Source organism: Coregonus clupeaformis, chromosome 8 (assembly GCF_020615455.1).
Source record: "Coregonus clupeaformis isolate EN_2021a chromosome 8, ASM2061545v1, whole genome shotgun sequence".
In the NCBI taxonomy this organism is placed as follows: Eukaryota; Metazoa; Chordata; class Actinopteri; order Salmoniformes; family Salmonidae; genus Coregonus; species Coregonus clupeaformis.
In genome coordinates, this window is record NC_059199.1 from 42,633,039 (window position 1) to 42,652,844 (window position 19,806).

At 46.1% G+C, this 19,806-nt stretch overlaps 2 protein-coding genes across 3 annotated transcripts; both read right to left on the reverse strand.

Annotated features, from left to right (window-relative positions):
• Positions 1-988: 988 nt before the first annotated feature.
• LOC121572963 (protein naked cuticle homolog 2-like) lies at positions 989-10,285 on the reverse strand. 2 transcript variants are annotated; one of them, XM_041885001.2, is made up of 8 exons: positions 10,030-10,285; positions 9,888-9,914; positions 9,702-9,787; positions 3,300-3,360; positions 2,943-3,034; positions 2,566-2,661; positions 2,170-2,449; positions 989-2,023 (listed from the first exon to the last, which is right to left on the reverse strand). In XM_041885001.2, the coding sequence occupies exons 1-8, from the start codon at positions 10,052-10,054 to the stop codon at positions 1,521-1,523; spliced, it is 1,170 nt and encodes a 389-aa protein (XP_041740935.1). In that variant the 5' UTR covers positions 10,055-10,285; the 3' UTR covers positions 989-1,520. The 2 variants fall into 2 exon arrangements, with proteins under 2 accessions (XP_041740935.1, XP_041740934.1); XM_041885000.2 differs by having other exon boundaries at positions 2,943-3,037.
• A 6,181-nt stretch (positions 10,286-16,466) lies between these two features.
• Positions 16,467-18,407, reverse strand: LOC121572964 (GATA zinc finger domain-containing protein 1-like). Its single transcript, XM_041885002.1, has 5 exons — positions 17,958-18,407; positions 17,621-17,743; positions 17,451-17,510; positions 17,135-17,318; positions 16,467-16,944 (listed from the first exon to the last, which is right to left on the reverse strand). Exons 1-5 carry the CDS (start codon positions 18,135-18,137, stop codon positions 16,775-16,777), a joined length of 717 nt encoding a protein of 238 aa, XP_041740936.1. The 5' UTR covers positions 18,138-18,407; the 3' UTR covers positions 16,467-16,774.
• Between the last annotated feature and the right edge of the window lie 1,399 nt (positions 18,408-19,806).

Below are 19,806 nucleotides of genomic sequence, written 5' to 3' on the forward strand. Positions count from 1 at the left end.
TAAAATGTGCAGTTTTGTCACACAACACAATGCCACAGATGTCTCAAGTTGAGGGAGCGTGCAATTGGCATGGTGACTGCAGGAATGTCCAACAGACCTGTTGCAAGATAATTTAATGTTAATTTCTCTACCATAAGCCGCCTCCAACATCATTTTAGAGAATTTGGCAGTACTTCCATCCGGCCTCATAACCGCAGACCACATGTCTGGTGTTGTGTGGGCGAGCGGTTTGCTGATGTCAACGTTGTGAACAGACTGCCTCATGGTGGTGGTGGGGTTATGGTATAGGCAGGCATAAGCTACGGACAACGAACACAATTGCATTTAATCGATGGCAATTTGAATGCACAGAGATACCGTGACGAGATCCTGCGGCCCATTGTCGTGCCATTCATCCACCTGCCATCACCTCATGTTTCAGCATGATAATGCACAGCCCCATGTCGCAAGGATCTCTACACAATTCCTGGAAGCTGAAAATGTCCCAGTTCTTCCATGGTCTGCATACTCACCAGACATGTCACCCGTTGAGCATGTTTGGGATGCTCTGAATTGACCTGTACGACAGCGTGTTCCAGTTCCCGCCAATATCCAGCAACATCGCACAGCCATTGAAGAGGAGTGGGACAACATTCCACAGGCCACAATCAACAGCCTGATCAACTCTATGCGAAGGAGATGTGTCACGCTGCATGAGACAAATGGTGGTCACACCAGATACTGACTGGTTTTCTGATCCACGCCCCTGCCTTTTTATTAAGGTATCTGTGACTAACAGATGCATATCTGTATTCCCAGTCATGTGAGATCCATAGATTAGGGCCTAATGAATTTATTTCAGTTGACTGATTTCCTTATATGAACTGTAACTCAGTAAAATCTTAGAAATTGTTTCAGTGTATTTTCCTAAATATTCATAGAGCCTTAGCATAGAATGTTTTGCCATAAGAGAGAAGACATTTTACATTTGACAACATGACATAAACACTTTATTATTTCTTACAAATTCATGTTTTACATTTTTCTTCTTCCCAAATCAGAAAGCGTCAGCCTTCATTAGACCGTGAGTATTTTCAATTGACAAACTACAATGATCACAAGCAAAGTTTATCATGCTTTCATACATAAAAATACAGACAATATAAAACATACTGCATATACTCTAATACGTAGATGTAACTGTTTAAATCATTATATTAAATGAAAGTGGTAATCTATAGAAACCTGAGAAGAAATGTCAGTCTAGAGGGCTTCAAAGGGTGAGTAGCATATTCAACATGACACATTGAACATGACACATTGAACATGAAACTCAGTCATCAATAAAAGGCACATCAGTTCATTTTTGTACGGAGTTGCTATTATTCCTTAGCATGGAGAGTGGTGGTGTCCCACAGCCCTATACTATATTTAGGCCCACCTGACCTGACCAGGAACCACTCAGGGCCCTAGCTATAGGCTAAACCACAGGGAGGTGTGTCTCTCAGTCTCTGTATCCCTGAGTGGAGTGCAGACTGCAGTCATGCTGTGGGGTGGTAGTGGTGGTGATGGTGGTGGTGATGGTGCTCGTGGTGGTGGTGGTGCTCATGCCTCTGAACCAGGGGGATCAAGCCCCCAGAGGAGGCAGGCAGGCTGGGCAGTGTCACCCTCTCTCCCCCTGGCTGAGCTTGAGAACCAGACTGCTGTAGGTGGTGGAGGGTTCTTGAGGGGGACCCAGCCTCTTTGGCCCTGGAGCGAAGCCTCTTGCTCTGGCTGTGCTGTAAGGGATGTTGGGGCTGGGAGTGTGGCTGGGAGGGGTGGCACCACATGGAGGAGTGGTGGCAATGGAGCTTGCTTGATTTATCCCCACCTCCTCCTCCCCCTCCTCTGTCTCCCCCCACTGCTTTGGCTTGGCCCCTGAGAGACCGGAGGAAGGAAAGGCCCCTGCCTTTGGACTCTGTAGGGCCGCAGTTCTCCCCCACCACCACTGAGCGGCGCTGCTGATCTGAGCGGGTGTCCGGTCTGGGCACCTGAGAGGGGACGTCTGCAGAGGATGGAAAACATCATGGAATGCTGTAATTTCTCTTTGATGAATGTCATTCATCTTTGGTGTATTTTCAGTAAAAACATGTTGACTTTAATGATCTGTGCCTCAAAAGTGCTGAAAATAAATGGTCATTGTGTACCTACCTGCATCGTCAAACTTGGAGGAATAGTTCTCTATCCCAGCTAGTTCTACGTAGTGGTTCCTGCGTTCTGTGTTTTCATCCACACAGTGAAAAGTCCTCTCTGGGCTCCCTGCCTCCTCCTGCTGGACTTCCTCCATTCTGTCCCCTGTTCTGGAGCCCCGGCCGGAGCTGCTGGAGGGGGCCACCACCAGTTTGACCTTCAGAGCTGTGCTGTTACAGGACGGCTGCTTGGCCGACGCTTCAACCACCTCATAGATGGACTGCATGAGACTGGACATATCCTGTAACACACAGACACACACACTCAAACACACCATTAGCAAGGCTGCAGGGTTGACTTCATCTTAAGAGAAAACTCATAATGTGCAAAAGTTGCAGGTGTGTGAAGCTACCGTACCTCCTTGGTGACTTTACCACTGTTGTCAAAGTGATATAGTGTGAAGACCCACTCCTGTCGAGTGTCATCTTCCAACACCACGTTACACTCTGTGTCCTGTAACCATGAATAATTGTCACCATTACGCAGACACTTTTATGCATTCTTACATTTTACGTACAAGTGGTCCCAGGAATTGAACCCACTAGCCTGGCATTGCCACTCCATGCTCTACCAACTGAGCTACAGAGGACCAAACACAACAGGTGAACCAACACAACAGGGACCATATTATGGTCATCAAACAAACCCCTGCTATACTCTATATAGAGATTCTATAGATCAACTCCTTTTGTAGTTGTAGTGTACAGGACAGTAAAAGGCCAAAAGCCACTCACATCAACATGGCTGTTCCTCTTCCTGGGCTGTCTGAATGGAACGTGGATGTAGCTCTCTCTCTCCTTCTCCCCTCCCTTCTCTGGTGGCAGTACTACTGTAAAACAAACAAAGTATACTCTCATTAGCCTTTGTGTTTGCTGTTTACAGACGATAACACACACAGTATCCCAGGTTTCACCGACAAGCAAGGGGAATTGTTAGTTAAGATATTAACCATACCGAATCAAACAGGTCAATCATTGAGTAAGTCTATGATGTTAAGTTAATGATGCATGCTAGATTTGGAATGCTAGATTTGGATCAGTGCAACAGTAATGTGATCAGCCTGATCCACTGAGCCGTCTTTCTCTACTCACCCTGTAGGGGGCACTTATGGTTCAGGGACTGCTCATCCTTCACTTCCCTTCTGCACAACTCCTGGAAAAAGAAGGAGAGGAGGGATGGACCAAGTGAGAATTAGGAGAGAAGAAGTCACAGATGGGGGGGATATACAGAGGGAGAAGGAGAAAGACAAGGAAGCAATAAATTATGTGAGAGCAGGAAATCTATGATAGTCTGGGGGCCTATTGTTTGTCATCATCTGGGTAAATAATACTGTGAGAACCAGCTCCCAGCTGATGTTTTCAAGTTCACCTCAACTTCCGATAAATTCATTAAAGCCTTATGTGTTCTATAACTAATCAGATGTAATGCAGACACAGCTCTAAATACTAAATACACACATGCACGCACACACACACACCATAGAAGAACGCTAATTTGATATACAAGTAGCTAGCACAGGACCAGTAGTAATTCATTTCCCCTTTGGGATGAAAGCTGAGCCTCTAATCTGACCCCTGATCTCCTCCGCTCACTGGGACAGAGTGTGTTCTACAGTTGATGTACAGAGGGTCAGCGGAGAACCCCGGAACCTTGTCACATGGGACCGAGTGGGGAACAGAAGGTCAAGACGCTTCCAGCAGCATACCATCCTGCATCACACTGCCACTGAAGCTAAGAAGGGTCAGTCCCTGGATGGGAGACAAGATGCTGCTGGAAGTGGTATTGGAAGGCCAGTAAGTAGGAGGCACTCTTTCCTCTGGTCTAAAAAAAGATCCCAATAGAGTACCCCAGTATGAGTCATAAAACCTAGTGGTGAAACAAGGAAATGGTCCCAATCATTTTTCCACCATTCATTTTCCTCATAGGGGATTTTAGAAACACTTCAAATAAGGGCTGTGTTTTGTGTAGGCTTACCCTGGTGTGACATTTTGATAACCGTGTAAATCTCTCTAGGACAAGGTGACTTTTATCAATATTTTCACCTGTATTTACCCCCTAAAAATGAAATGCTAATTAGCTGCTAATGTGGCTATGATAAAGAACTACAAATGCCATGATGATCTGGACGAGACTGACTAATCGAGGCAAAGGTAAGAATCTCTGGATTAACCATCTAATGTTAGCTAAATTTTGTCATTCATAAATGTGCACAATTTCTTTAAAATAGCCAATTCTGTGAACTGTCTTGTGCAGGTTTTAAATTGACACAATACCTGTTAGCAAAGGTGTCAGCTAGAGATGACGTGCAGTAACTTGCAGGGATTTGTAGTTTTGCATGATGTCTACTTTGAGGCTAATTAGCATTTTTGAATCTGAGCGTAAATAGAGCCGAATATATTTATAAAAGTCACCTTGTCCGAGAGAGATTTACATGGTTATCAAAATGTCACACCAGTAAGCCTACACGAAACACAGCTCTTATTTGAAGTGTTTCTAAAATCCCTTAAGAGGAAACTGAAAACGAATGGGACCATTTCCTTGTTTCACCACTAGGTTTTATGGGTATTAATACACCTCCACTGTGGGCAGTGATAGGGGACATTGCATTGTGTAGTGTGCTGTCTTTGGGACGGAACGTTAAACAGGTGTCCTGAATCTCTGTGGTCACTAAAAGATCCCATGGCACTTATCGTAAGAGTAGGGGTGTGAACCCTGGTGTCCTGGCTAAATTCCCAATCTGGCCCTCATACCATCATGGCCACCTAATCATCCCCAGCTTCCAATTGGCTCATTCCTCTCCCCTGTAACTATTCCCCAGGTCATTGCTGTAAATGAGAATGTGTTCTCAGTCAACCTACCTGGTAAAAATTCTGTTCTATTTTATTCTGTTCTCAGAGAGGGAATAAAGCATTGGAGAAAAATAGAACCTATAAGGGTGAATTTACTGTAAGAGCAGGCAGGCAGGCAGTCATGCTCATGCCCTGACCATGCCAGCTTTGACATCACTATATCCAGTAAAAGTAAATCCATTAAGTCACTCTTGGTATTAAAGTATTATCACCTACAGAGTTCCCATATATGAGTGGAACTGAGCGTCACATATGGAAACAATAACACATCGTAAATGTACAGACTATGTTCATGAACCTGCTGAGACTACAACCTATTCATAATGCCAATGGGCTCAAAAGGGCTCAAGGGGGATATTAACTTCAACTAAATTTTACATTTACATCATTTAGCAGACGCTCTTATCCAGAGCGACTTACAGTTAGTGAATACATGTTTTTTTATTTTTCATACTGGCCCCCCATGGGAATCGAACCCACAACCCTGGCGTTGCAAACGCCATGCTCTATCAACTGAGCTACATCCCTGCCGGCCATTCCCTCCCCTAGGCCAATTGTGCGCCGCCCATGAGTCTCCCGGTCACGGCCGGCTGCGACAGAGCCTGGATTCAAACCAGGATCTCTAGTGGCACAGCTAGCACTGCGATGCAGTGCCTTAGACCACTGTGCCACTCAGGAGACTAAATCCACTGGGTAGTTGTTGCTTGGTGAGTACCCACACTTTGAAACTAGGTGTTCCCTTGAATGGTGTTGAGCATATTGCATGTGCTATCAAGACCTATCAAGATCTGAGCATATGATATCCAGCCCTCTGTTGCAACAAGTCAGAAACCATACCTTCAAAAAAGGACAGTGAAAGCACCAAAACATTGGATCTGTGCGTCTGACTGTCTCCACCACAGACATTCCCAGCAGCCAGCCGCCCACAGCTCTGACAGATGCAGATGAGTAACAAAGAGCCTGTGGAGTCTGAGAGGACCATGCTGACAGATAACCCTGACTGCTGATGGCTTCAACCAGCATACCAGCCAAACCCCTGCCATCGACCGCCACGCTCTGCCTGCTACGGGCCCTTTCATCTGGGGTAGGGTTACCGACCGAGAGGGGAGGGGAGCGGGGGCCTTTCCTGCACTCAACTGGGTGTCACCAAGCTTTGCATCCTGTCCTGTAGGCCCCCTCTCTCCCACCTGCCTTTAGTTAGAGTCAAACGCAGAGCCCTGGGAAGAGAACAGTACAGGGCTTTGTTTTAACAATCTCTCTTCCTGTCAATCAATACCTGGAAAGGTGGTTGATCATCTCTGTTCCTGTCAACCAATACCTGGATAGGTGGTTGATCGTATGGGGGTGGGGCTGTATGGGGAAGGATGGTTGCTTCATCGCAGGAGTTTATGTGAATCGGCTTCTGTTATATACATAATAGGAAGATAAGTCTCTGGAAGTTGGTATACAAGTTCATATTCAAATAATGTAAAGGGGGTTGGGGTTGTTTTCAGGCTCAGGCAATAGTTAACGTTAAGTCAGAGAATAACCATTAAGAAGTTCTCATTTTTAGAGGTCTGACCTTGCTCACAGAAACCAGATGTGAGTGATTTCTGGAGGAGGGGAACTGAGGGAGGGATTTGGATGTTGAGCTGTGGTTGGGTGAGGAAACGCTGGAGCCAGAGTCTGTACGAGTATCTAGCTATAGAACTGGGCCTCTCTCCAACTGGCAAATCAGATATGCTGGCCTTGAGGGCAGAAAGCAGTGGGAAAATGTCAGATCATTGTGGGTAGAGATGTCCAAGGGTTCTCACCACCTACTGACATGACCATGTTTTCTTTCTCAGCCTCTGTCTCTATCTGTCTCTCTGTCTCTGTATGTCTGTCTGTCTCTCTCTCTTTCTCGCTCATCCTCTGTCTGAGCTAACAGCCCAACAAACAAGGTGGGTAACCAAACATGAAAGGGAGACCCAGCCACCTGAACAATCCAATCTGTGTTTGGGAAAACCGGCTTCCCTGGCATAGAGCTGGAATGTTCTGGGAGGCGATTTCAGGCCAAATATGATCACAGACCAGAGTCTGAACAGTAGAATAACAAACAGAAACCTCTGGGTCAACAAACAGGACAGAAACACCTTGGTGGAAACATAAGAAGAGAATTAGAAGGAAGATTCCTTCTCCAAACACAACAGAATGACTGGCCCAGTTTAACCAACACTGCAGTTCCAAATAGAAATCCATACAGAGACATTGATGCAAACTGCAATCCGATTCTGATATGGTAGGTTGCATTTTATCAGACAACTTTTTTTCTACTTTGTGTTTGTACATTATACAGACTCTCTGGCTCACTTGACTGAGCTGTACATGATCCAGACCTGCCTTGGACAAACAGGTTTAATAATGAAAAGTGCCTTTGTTATTGCATCAGGTGATATTGTCAACACTCCACCCTGAGTCCTTGTAATTAAACAGAAACAGTATGTCAATATTGAGGTTAATTGTTCTGCAAGTCTGAAATTGTTTAACATCCTGTTGGAAATAAGGTTGTAGCTCAGCTGGTAGAGCACGGCGCTTGTAACGCCAAGGTAGTGGGTTCGATCCCCGGGACCACCCATACACAAAAAAAAATGTATGCACGCATGACTGTAAGTCGCTTTGGATAAAAGCGTCTGCTAAATGGCATATTATTACAGATATCGAAACAGGATTTTTTTAAACACGCACACATAGAACTGAGTAGAATCCCCACAGAATGATCTTTACAGAAATGAAAGCACACATTAATTCAGGATTTTGCTCCACTTTTTGAAGTTGAGCAGCCAGAAGAGGAGAAGGAGATGGAAGAAAATAGGAATTCTTCCATGACTAACAGTGGGCTCTTTGAACAGGGTGCGTGACGGAGAGCTTTGGCGTCTCACTGGGTCTATGACCTGAGGCTGTAGGATGTTGACACAAGTGATACAGTACGTGTGACTGCTAGACCCTGGACACCACGATGGAGGCATCACAGTTGACACTATAATCAAGCTTCCTTACTGAAAAGAGGACAAACATTTAACATAATCTTAAGACAGCCAGACACACGCATGAAGTGCCCAGGCAAAGAACATTCAGTATACCAGTACACTACAAACTGTAGCTAGCTAGACCCCCTGCTGGCAGTTACATAAGCAGTGGTGCCATGGAGCAGCTAATGGAGGAGCTGGAATACAGAATCACAGGAACAACTGAACTGTCATTAAAAAAACGTGGAAGACCTTGGTCTCATTACAGAAACCTGGCAGGCTCAGCCTCTCTTTCCTAATTACAGGCTCCAGAGAGACAGCAACATAGACCAACACTTCATTAACACCTCCTCACCGCCACAATGAGTACAAAATGGCACTACAGCAGGCATTCAAAATGGCTCCAATGGGTCTTTCCAAGTGTTGAAAGATGATTGCGAGAGAGAAAAGAAGACATTTAAAATATGTGAGTGAGGCAGTGAGTGGTCGCACAGTTAAGAGTCAAAGAAGAGTTATGAGCATCAAGATGTTGTACTCTCACTATGCTACAGCTTCCCAAATGTGACCGTCTCATTAACACTACTAAGCCTACATGTGAAGGGGTTCCACCCACCGCCAGACACTCCGCCTACCATACCTTGTCCCCCCGCCGCCAGCACCAGATGTGGGGTTTCAGTGTGGCGGCAATGAAAGACCCTGCTGTTCTGGACAGCGGCCATATGCATTTCACACAGACATGACAGCCTCCTCTCACAGAGAGCAAACGAAGGAGCAGGGGGAAAAAAGCCGCTCTCCAAACACCTTTCATGTCCCTGGCTTGGCTGTGTGCTTATACTGTTCTATCATCCTTGTGGTTGCTTTGCCTTGGCTGGGACTGGAAGGGAGGGAGGGAGGGAGGGGCAGACCTGGCTGAGACATCATGCACATGTGATTCCGAGTCAGTGAACCCTAGTGCGAAGTGGTGACTGACAGTGTCAATCCTCTATGGATGGATGAATCAGGATGTCAACAAGACTGAGAAGGCAGCAATTCAAAATGTTATTTGTTGTTTACCCAGATGGTACATACTTTGGCTGTGATTTATGTATAAAGATTGATGAATACAACGTAATGTATTCAATATTGAGAATTGTCAATTTGCCTCCCTTTGTCTTAGATAAGAACCAATGTATCATACACTGCCTTCATCTTTTCATTAGGGTTCTAAGCTCTTCCACTCTGGGAGGCTGTGTTCCATTCAGCTCACCCGTCACAGGACTCCACCATTCTGGTTCTTGTTAGCGTCATTATCCAAGTTCAATCCTCTCAACTCTAATGACACACATGTGTCTGTGTTGCTTTCCATTTACAGGCCTTTCTGGGCCAGAAAGAGCCAGAAGCAGATGCATCATGAACATGGTCCAGAGAAGGATGCTAACCCCCCAGGATGCAAAATACAAACTAGTGTTTGGTAAACAACTAACTGTTAGCATTGACAAACCAAAGAACCATCCTAGGGAAGAAGGCCTATGGGGATTTAGGTGTGAGAAGGATTTGGCAGTAGGGTATATGGCTACTGACTTTCTGATGACTTTTTCCCTCTTTCTCACTGAAAATCTGCCAACAAAAGAAATGTTAATCATATCTCAATATCTCTGGAAAATGCATTGTACAGTACCTGCTTGAATCTGATTTTGTGGGTGTAGAGACCCGTATGTTCCAGCTCTCTATGACAGGTGAGCACATTGGCAGCAAAACTACCACCTGGAAGAAACAAACAAACAAAAAAGAAATGGTCTATATCCTGCATAACACTATGTTTGAGAGACATACATTTGAGACTTTCCTAAATGTGATTCTTTACCTTCAGGATTTTCTCTGCGTTTACAGGCTATCCAAATTATGCATGGAATGGAAACATAAAGAGAGAAAGAAAAGATTGTTACATTTAGGTTATTAAGAGATATACAGTAGCTTCTGAAACGAAACTAAATACCAAGTATTACCATGTTTTGATTGGAGTTTGCCCATATTTTGTGATATTTCCTCTCGTGCCTAGAACCTTCATCTATTTGCGCATTGATCAAGACGTCTTCATCATCTCCCATTGATAACAACAAAGACAGTTGTATCCTGTATGCACTGATATGTCGATTTTTCCATCAAGTTATTAGAGGGTTGAGATAGCCTACAGTTTGTTGAGGTAGACAAGAGGACCGAAGCTTCGTGAAAGTGCGCACAAGTATGTTGGACAGAGAGAACTTGCAGTGTTTAGTATGGAAAATAAAAGAATAATCAATCTACAGAGGGTACAGCACATCCTGCTGGCCATTAGGGGAAAGTATTTTTTCCAAACCAACTGTGGATTTTTATTTACAAATTAGCCTACAGAGCCATAATTTAACGCATGCATGATGTGTCTTTCATGTAAACATAAAATAAGAGCCCTCATTATACAAACGTTTTATTTGTTTGTATCTAGATCGCTGTTTCCCTAAATAGGCTACTGTAAATTCCCTGAGATAAATATTGCCACCAAGTGGTGGTTACACATGGTGACACGTATCTGCGTAATTTGCGTATAGAACGGACCAGGGACTGAATGACTTTAGAACGCCACTTCAGTTCCGATCACCTTATGATGACTATCTTCTGGACCGAGCCCTTTCTGGTCAAAGATTCCTCAAAATTCTTCATAATATTTCTAACAAGGTTGGTGAGACAAATGCGGAAAATGCGTATAGCCTTTATTGAATTTACCTGGAAATTAGTTAAAGAAGGGAGAAGGCGCAAAAAAATGGATTAAAGCAAACGCTTGACAATCATCCAGGTAGGCCTATTCCAAACTCCAACCGCTACGATGGGCCTACTGGCTTTTCACCCTCCTCTACCATCATGTCCTCCTTGTGCTCTCTTTGTCGCTTATTCAAGTGTATTAACTGCTGTTAAAAACATTTCCATATAGTTTAACAACTTTTACAAAATACTAACATGTTTTTGGGGCATCCAATGAACACTTTTCTGGAGAGCGCAGGGAGGAGGTGGTCAGTGCTGGAGTGAGATGAGGAGCCTGAGATTATCAACATCAGAGACATCACCCAGCAAAATATATAGGTTTACTGTAGGGCTTTTCACTGGAATGATTTATTCTAGAGCTAGGATTTACCCCTCCCACTTCCCAACTCTTCACTCCCCAACCCCCCCACTCCCCAACCTTTCACTCCCCAACTCTTCACTCCCCAACCCCTCCCACTCCTCAATCTTTCAAACCTCAACCCTTCACTCCTCAACCCTTCACTCTGCAACCCCTCCCACTCCCCAACCCTTCACTCCCCAACTCTTCACTCCTCAACCCTTCAATCCTCAACTCTTCACTCCTCAACCCTTCACTCTCCAACCCCCCCCCACTCCCCCAACCTTTCACTCCCCAACTCTTCACTCTCCAACCCCTCCCACTCCCCAACCCTTCACTCCCAACCCTCCCCATCCCCTCCCCTCCCACTCCCCAAACCTTCCCTCCCCAACTCTTCACTCCCCAAATGTTCACTCCCCAACCCCTCCCACTTCCCAACCCTTCACTCCCCAACCCTTCACTCCCCAACCCCTCCCACTCCCCAACCCTTCACTCCCCAACCCCTCCCACTCCTCAACCCTTCAATCCTCAACTTTTCACTCCTCAACCCTTCACTCTCCAACCCCTCCCACTCCCCAACCCTTCACTCCCAACCCTCCCCATCCCCTCCCCTCCCACTCCCCAAACCTTCCCTCCCCAACTCTTCACTCCCCAAATGTTCACTCCCCAACCCCTCCCACTTCCCAACCCTTCACTCCCCAACCCCTCCCACTCCCCAACCCTTCACTCCCCAACCCTTCAATCCTCAACCTTTCACTCCTCAACCCTTCACTCTCCAACCCCTCCCACTCCCCAACCCTCCCCATTCCCTCCCCTCCCACTCCCCAAATCTTCACTCCCCAACTCTTCACTCCCCAGTCCCTCCCACTCCCCAACCCCTCCCACTCCCCAACCCTTCACTCCCCAAGCCTTCACTCCCCAACTCCTCCCACTCCCCAACCCTTCACTCCCCAGGCCTTCACTCCCCAACCCCTCCCACTCCCCAACCCCTCCCACTCCCCAAGCCTTCACTCCCCAACCCCTCCCACTCCCCAAGTCTTCACTCCCCAAGCCTTCACTCCCCAACCCCTCCCACTCCCCAACCCTTCACTCCCCAACCTTTCACTCCCCAACCCCTCCCACTCCCCAAGCCTTCACTCCCCAACCCCTCCCACTCCCCAACCCTTCACTCCCCAAGCCTTCACTCCCAACCCCTCCCACTCCCCAACCCTTCACTCCCCAACCCTTCACTCCCCAACCCTCCCACTCCCCAAGCCTTCACTCCCCAACCCCTCCCACTCCCCAAACCTTCACTCCCCAAGCCTTCACTCTCCAACCCCTCCCACTCCCCAACCCTTCACTCCCCAACCCTTTACTCCCATCATTCTTATCCCAAAGAGGGCATAAAATAAGATCCTCACCACACTTGTTTTCTCCATTCCTTAGTGATCAAACAAAAAATCTGCTCAGTGGTCCCCTGTGTTTGTGATAGTGGGACATCTGCTCAGTGCTTCCTTGTGTCTGTGATAGTGGGACATCTGCTCAGTGCTCCCCTGTGTTTGTGATAGTGGGACATCTGCTCAGTGCTCCCCTGTGTCTGTGATAGTGGGACATCTGCTCAGTGCTTCCTTGTGTCTGTGATAGTGGGACATCTGCTCAGTGGTCCCCTGTGTTTGTGATAGTGGGACATCTGCTCAGTGCTCCCCTGTGTCTGTGATAGTGGGACATCTGCTCAGTGGTCCCCTGTGTCTGTGATAGTGGGACATCTGCTCAGTGGTCCCCTGTGTCTGTGATAGTGGAACATCTGCTCAGTGCTCCCTTGTGTCTGTGATAGTGGAACATCTGCTCAGTGCTCCCTTGTGTCTGTGATAGTGGGACATCTGCTCAGTGCTCCCCTGTGTTTGTGATAGTGAGTAATCTGCTCAGTTGTCACCTGTGTTTGTGATAGTGGGACATCTGCTCAGTGGTCACCTGTGTTTGTGATAGTGGGACATCTGCTCAGTGGTCACCTGTGTTTGTGATAGTGGGACATCTGCTCAGTTGTCACCTGTGTTTGTGATAGTGGGACATCTACTCAATATTGTGTAGTAGGCTATGTAGTACGCCGATGGTTTTAGTAATGCTGCTTTGTTACTCCATGTTGTAATGTGTTATTTCTTGTGTTTTTTTAAAAGAAGGTTGACGACATCCGATCCTCATTTATTAAGTCAAATGACACCGCTGGTCCTGCTCACACTGCCCTACCCTATGCTTTGACTTCTTTCTCCCCTCTCTCTCCAGATGAAATCTTGCGACTTGTGACGGCCGGCCGCCCAACAACCTGCCCGCTTGACCCTATCCCCTCCTCTCTTCTCCAGACCATTTCCGGAGAACTTCTCCCTTACCTCACCTCGCTCATCAACTCATCCTTGACCGCTGGCCATGTCCCTTCCGTCTTCAAGAGAGCGAGAGTTGCACCCCTCCTCAAAAAACCTACACTCGATCCCTCCAATGTCAACAACTACAGACCAGTATCCCTTCTTTATTTTCTCTCCAAAACTCTTGAGCGTGCCATCTCTAGCCAACTCTCCTGCTATCTCTCTCAGAATGACCTTCTTGATCCAAACCAGTCAGGTTTCAAGACTGGTCATTCAACTGAGACTGCTCTTCTCTGTGTCACGGAGGCTCTCCGCACTGCTAAAGCTAACTCTCTCTCCTCTGCTCTTATCCTTCTAGACCTATCCGCTGCCTTTGATACTGTGAACCATCAGATCCTCCTCTCCACCCTCTCCGAGTTGGGTATCTCCGGCGCTGCTCACTCTTGGATTGCGTCCTACCTGACAGGTCGCTCCTACCAGGTGGCATGGCGAGAATCTGTCTCCGCACCACCTGCTCTCACCACTGGTGTCCCCCAGGGCTCAGTTCTAGGCCCTCTCCTATTCTCTCTATACACCAAGTCACTTGGCTCTGTCATATCCTCACATGGTCTCTCCTATCATTGCTACGCAGACGACACACAATTAATTTTCTCTTTTCCCCCTTCTGATAACCAGGTGGCGAATCGCATCTCTGCATGTCTGGCAGACATATCAGTGTGGATGTCGGATCACCACCTCAAGCTGAACCTCGGCAAGACGGAGCTGCTCTTCCTCCCGGGGAAGGACTGCCCGCTCCATGATCTCGCCATCACGGTTGACAACTCCATTGTGTCCTCCTCCCAGAGTGCAAAGAACCTTGGCGTGACCCTGGACAACACCCTGTCTTTCTCCGCTAACATCAAAGCGGTGAGCCGATCCTGCAGGTTCATGCTCTACAACATTCGCAGAGTACGACCCTACCTTACACAGAAAGCGGCACAGGTCCTAATCCAGGCACTTGTCATCTCCCGTCTGGATTACTGCAACTCGCTGTTGGCTGGGCTCCCTGCCTGTGCCATTAAACCCCTACAACTTATCCAGAACGCCGCAGCCCGTCTGGTGTTCGACCTTCCCAAGTTCTCTCATGTCCATCCGCTCCTCCGCACACTCCACTGGCTTCCAGTTGAGGCTCGTATCTACTACAAGACCATGGTGCTTGCCTACGGAGCTGTGAGGGGAACAACACCTCCTTACCTTCAGGCTCTGATCAGACCCTACACCCAAACGAGGGCACTACGTTCATCCACCTCTGGCCTGCTAGCTCCCCTACCTCTACGAAAGCACAGTTCCCACTCAGCCCAGTCAAAGCTATTTGCTGCTCTGGCACCCCAATGGTGGAACAAGCTCCCCCACGACACCAGGACAGCGGAGTCACTGACCACCTTCCGGAGACACTTGAAACCCTACCTCTTTAAGGAATACCTGGAATAGTATAAAGTAATCCTTCTACCCCCACCCTCCCCCACCCCCCCATAAAAAAAAGTGGCTGTCCCACTGGCTATCATAAGTTGAATGCACCAATTTGTAAGTCGCTCTGGATAAATGATGTAAATGTAAATGTGTTTGTGTTGGTGGGACTACTCAGTGGTCCCCTGTGTTAGTGTCTGACATCTCTGTTGATGACCTGTCTGTGTCTGTCAGGTGTTTGCGGTGTTCGGCTTGACCCTGTTCAGTGCTGCTGTCCCATCAGCCTTTGGCGACCTGTCCTTGGCCCTCAACACCCTCGTCTTCTGCATCCCTAGGACGGATGGATGGCCATCTACAGGGAGTTTGAGGAGTAAGTGACACAAGGCCCTACATTTCCCCTTATCCAGTTCATACAGTATGTCCTTGGATAAAGATTACATTTCCCCTTATCCAGTTCATACAGTATGTCCTTGGATAAAGATTACATTTCCCCTTATCCAGTTCATACAGTATGTCCTTGGATAAAGATTACATTTCCCCTTATCCAGTTCATACAGTATGTCCTTGGATAAAGATTACATTTCCCCTTATCCAGTTCATACACTATGTGTTCTTGGATAAAGACTACATTTCCCCTATCCAGTTCATACAGTATTGGTCCTTGGATAAAGATTTTGAAAAGCAAGAGGAGATTATGTTATTGATCAAATGGGGCTTACAATTTTGCAATAGAGTGAAAAAGCTTATGTGAAAATGCCTACATATTGTAGACATATTTCTATGTATTTTGTCCCAATGTGGTAAGAGTTGTCCTTTCTCTCTGCACAGTAGTGATGAGGTGTTGATGTACGGAGCATCTCTCTACTTCTTCATCTTCCTTACTGACGGAGCCTTCATCTTCACCAACCCCCTCATCGCCGTGGTAACTACCAACCTGGAGGTATCCATGGCCGACTACGACGACAAGAACTCTAACGAGTGTTCGCTGGCTAGCGGTAAGTGTGTCACTCTTTCCGTTTCCCCTATAGTTTCCATGTCACGTTAGTGTTATTCATACCAAGGCTCTGTAACTTCTTCTTGAAAATGTTGTTGATGACACAGGGGGGTGGGGTTGTGTTATGAATTGCATGTCTTCCACATTGTTGTATATTGATTATTACTACAAGCTGCCTTTCAAAATCATCAATACGTCCACTGCTCTTTCGTTGTTTTCAATCACATATTACCACCCTGTGTATTAAGTCCTCTCTCCCTACACACCACACCAAACTCTCTCCTCAACCCCTCCATTTTAAATAAAAAGATTGGGGATTTGGGGGGGTAAATGATCATGAAGGTTTCACAGTGTCTCAAATATACCCAAAGGGATTTAACTTGGAAGCTATTAACAGCGTCTTTCTAAATACATGTTATTTCTTTAAACATTTTAGTTGGTCTCGGTCTAATCTTCAAAACACTTCACATGTATGGCACAGATGTCTAAAGAAAATTAAGTTGGTCGTTTTAAAAACATTCTAGTAGCCAAAGCTTTTGAAAACGTATTTTCCACGTTTATTACCGAATACAAAAGTCAATCCCATGTCTGACTGTGTCATCTCAGGATGATCATTTCATGGGTCGTTATTGTACTGTTCAAGATGTGACATTTAGATGGGTTTGTAAACGTCCAATTACAAACACAGTTTCCATATTCAAAGAATAATAATGTGTCTTATACAGTCTACAACTTGTCTCCATTATATTACACAAATGTACATGCGTCCGTTAGCAAACTAACAGACAAAGTTAATATCTTCATGGTAAATGGCCCAGCAGTTAATTGCTGTTGCCAAAAGATTATTTGATAGCGATGGCTGACGTGGGTCCAATATGGGTCCAGATGTAGCCTTTCTCTGGACGGATAGGAATGGTGGGGAAAGGACAGCTCCTGGACTTGAAGTACTCCGAGGGGGCGTGGCACACAAACTCCAGGTACTCCATCTTCCTGGGAAGATCCTCCTCTGGACCTATAGAAGCAATCAGAATATTCAGATAATCAGTAACAGAAACATTATCGGCTAGTTTTGGTCTTTGAGTCTACTGTGACATTCCTCCCATATACACAATGTTCAAAAAGAGACAAATAACTTATTTCTGTGTGCTCAAATGTAACTTTAAAAAATGTGACCTAAATACTCAAATTCAATCATCACTCACCAACAATGTAAGTGGCAGGATCAAACAGGTCCTTAGGACTGGCCTGGGTTGGAATCAACCAAGTCAAGGCTGCACTCTTCTCACAGTACTGGTCCTGGATAAAACCTCTGATCTGTGCATAGTACGGCCTCCCATCATCCTCGTCTGTCACTTTGATGACATCTCCTATCTGATAATACACACCCTGCACATTGACAAAAGAAGACAACTATTGCTGACAGTTATACACATTGTATATACATTATACAACAGATATGTTTGTTATGTTTGCTAACATACTGTACTGAAGGATTTTTAAAAAGTAAACATACTGTACCTTATAAAAGACTGATTCTGATGTGATGATTGTGGAAACAGATTCTGGTGCTTTGATTGGCTGTGGAAGAAATCCCATTTTGAGGAGCTTCGATTAGAACAACTGTTTGACTTCTGACAATCCAACATAAAGATATCAGAGTTCCTGTGTATTGAACCAATGGTACTTACATTTTTTAGTTTGAAGATGTGTCTTCTTCCTTTTCCTTTGGTAGAGACCTTTTTTTCAGCAGCAGGGGTTTTGTACTTGGTGCTCCTCAACCGTGCTGATCTCCTGTGGATTTCTTGTTTAGACTGTGGGCAAGATGTGTCAAATACCAATATTACATCTTCATCAGGATGACAATGTGGATCATACATGCCTATATGATTGATCTCTGCTTTGCCTTGGAAGTAGAACAGTATGGAGGTACAGCCACTAAGGGGAGCACAGTACAGTACAGTACACTACACTACACTACAGTGCAGGCCTATGTATATTTTATATGTGCTCAAAACGACAACAAACCTGCTTTCCCCCGCCATTATTCTGCTGTGTGTTGGAGGACGCAGAGGGTCCAGATGCTCCACTGCTGGTGCTCCTCCCCGTGCAGTTATTGCACAGGATCTCTCCTTGGTTTCCCTTTTTCCACATAGACGATGAGTTTGTTTTGCAGACAGCGCAACATGGTTTCAAACCCAGCGGCATCTTGAAAGAAAAAATGTGGGCCAGCGAAATGATGAACGCAGAAGCTAGCTACCTAGCTAACTGTTTTCTGGCTAACAACATCAGCAACACGCAACGTAAAGCATGCAACAACAAAGCCGCTCGTGACGGACGGACTTCGAAAAAACAGCTACAGCATGCAAATCAAATACAACCATCAATAACCGATAGCTACATCGATTTAGCCCAGACAGCTAGCTAACCAGTCTGTAAAAATGTCTTCTTCCTTCAGCTAGCTCGTGTGGGCCGCACTAAGCAAAGTATACTGCGCCACCTACTGGGATGGAGTGTATTGACAGCCTTATATCGAGGTATTATATTTAACTAACAGGCAAGCTTATTTTTAGTCATTTAGCAGACGCTCTTATCCAGAGCGACTTACAATTAGTGAGTGCATACATTGTTCATACTGTATTGGTGGGGAAAAACAGGCCTACGTAGTCTACTGTAGGCTACACTACTTTTTTTTCACGTCAACATTCGTTCAGAACAATTATATTGATAGCAACAGAAAATGTCGCTCTCAAAAAGTATCAAAAGAAAGATGGATAATGAAAATCGAAGTTTCAGGGAAGAATGTACAGAGAGATATGCGTTCACCTTACCATATTTTAAGTCAGTAGTGTCTTATTTGCAATGAAAATGTCGCTGTTTACAAATAATTCAATCTCAGACGTCATTATAAATCTAACCATTGAACTTTCAAAGTGGCCTTCCCGCCCCAGACAGAGGCCCGACGCAGAAACATTGAAGCGTTAACCGCAAACTACACACACACAGCTTTTTTGGCTGACATATTCTGTCACTTAAACGGGTTAAATCTCCAGTTACAAGGAAGAGGGAAAACAGTCGTGAACATGGTGGAAAAACTTGAGGCCTTTACTAGGAATCTTGAGTTGTTCGATTTGGACTTGTCATCTGGAAGGCAGAGGGACCAGGCCGCAGCATTGACAGAGGTGATGGAAGATTTCATCAAGCAGCTGAGGGACAACTTCTCCACCAGATTTGAAGACTACAGCATGCCCAAGGATATCATTGCGTTTGTTCGTGATCCTCTCACAGTCCGCCCAGGTGGAGAATTATCCTCCCTTGCTAAGAAAACGATACCCTCGCTGGATGAGGCCGCAATTCAAACTGAGCTGATTGTAGGATGCTACATTATTGTGAGTGCTTATCCAGGGATATTTAGGTCTCAAGCTGACAGTATGTTCTGTCGTTAAAGGAGCAGGCTATCCCGATGCAGACATTCAGACACAGAATGTCACGACTTCGGCTGAAGCTGCCTCCCCTCCTTGTTCGGGCAGACTTCGGCGTTTTTTCTGTGATTTACCCTCCTGCGCCTGACTCCTTCAACACCACCACATCACAGAATCACCCACCCGAAATATGGAGTCAGCGGGAGAAGAGCGCATGCCTGGAGTCGTGGCACGGGTCCAGGAGCATTCCACGATGCTGGCCAGCTTGGGGGAAGCGATGGATCGGGTTCTTCAGGTCGTCCAATGCCTGGAGAGGAGAGAACCCGATCTGTCGAGACCAGCTGGCCAAAGGGATCCAGATATCCCAACCACGGGCGTTTGATGGGACGACGGCGCTGTGCCAGGGATTCCTCCTCCAATTGGAGCTTTACTTCGCCAGCATCAGGCCGGAACCA

Excerpts from the sequence above, each read along its gene's own strand:
- LOC121572963 (XM_041885000.2), bottom strand. The coding sequence starts at position 10,054 with ATGGGCAAACTCCAATCAAAACATG. Across the intron at positions 9,915-10,029 it reads CAAACTCCAATCAAAACATG|CCTGTAAACGCAGAGAAAAT; the intron begins GTAATACTTGGT and ends TAATTTGGATAG. Across the intron at positions 2,662-2,942 it reads AGAGGAACAGCCATGTTGAT|GACACAGAGTGTAACGTGGT; the intron begins GTGAGTGGCTTT and ends TCATGGTTACAG.
- LOC121572964 (XM_041885002.1), bottom strand. The coding sequence starts at position 18,137 with ATGCCGCTGGGTTTGAAACCATGTTGCGCTGTCTGCAAAACAAACTCA. Across the intron at positions 17,511-17,620 it reads ACATCTTCAAACTAAAAAAT|CCAATCAAAGCACCAGAATC; the intron begins GTAAGTACCATT and ends TTTCTTCCACAG. Across the intron at positions 17,319-17,450 it reads CAGAATCAGTCTTTTATAAG|GGTGTGTATTATCAGATAGG; the intron begins GTACAGTATGTT and ends GTCAATGTGCAG.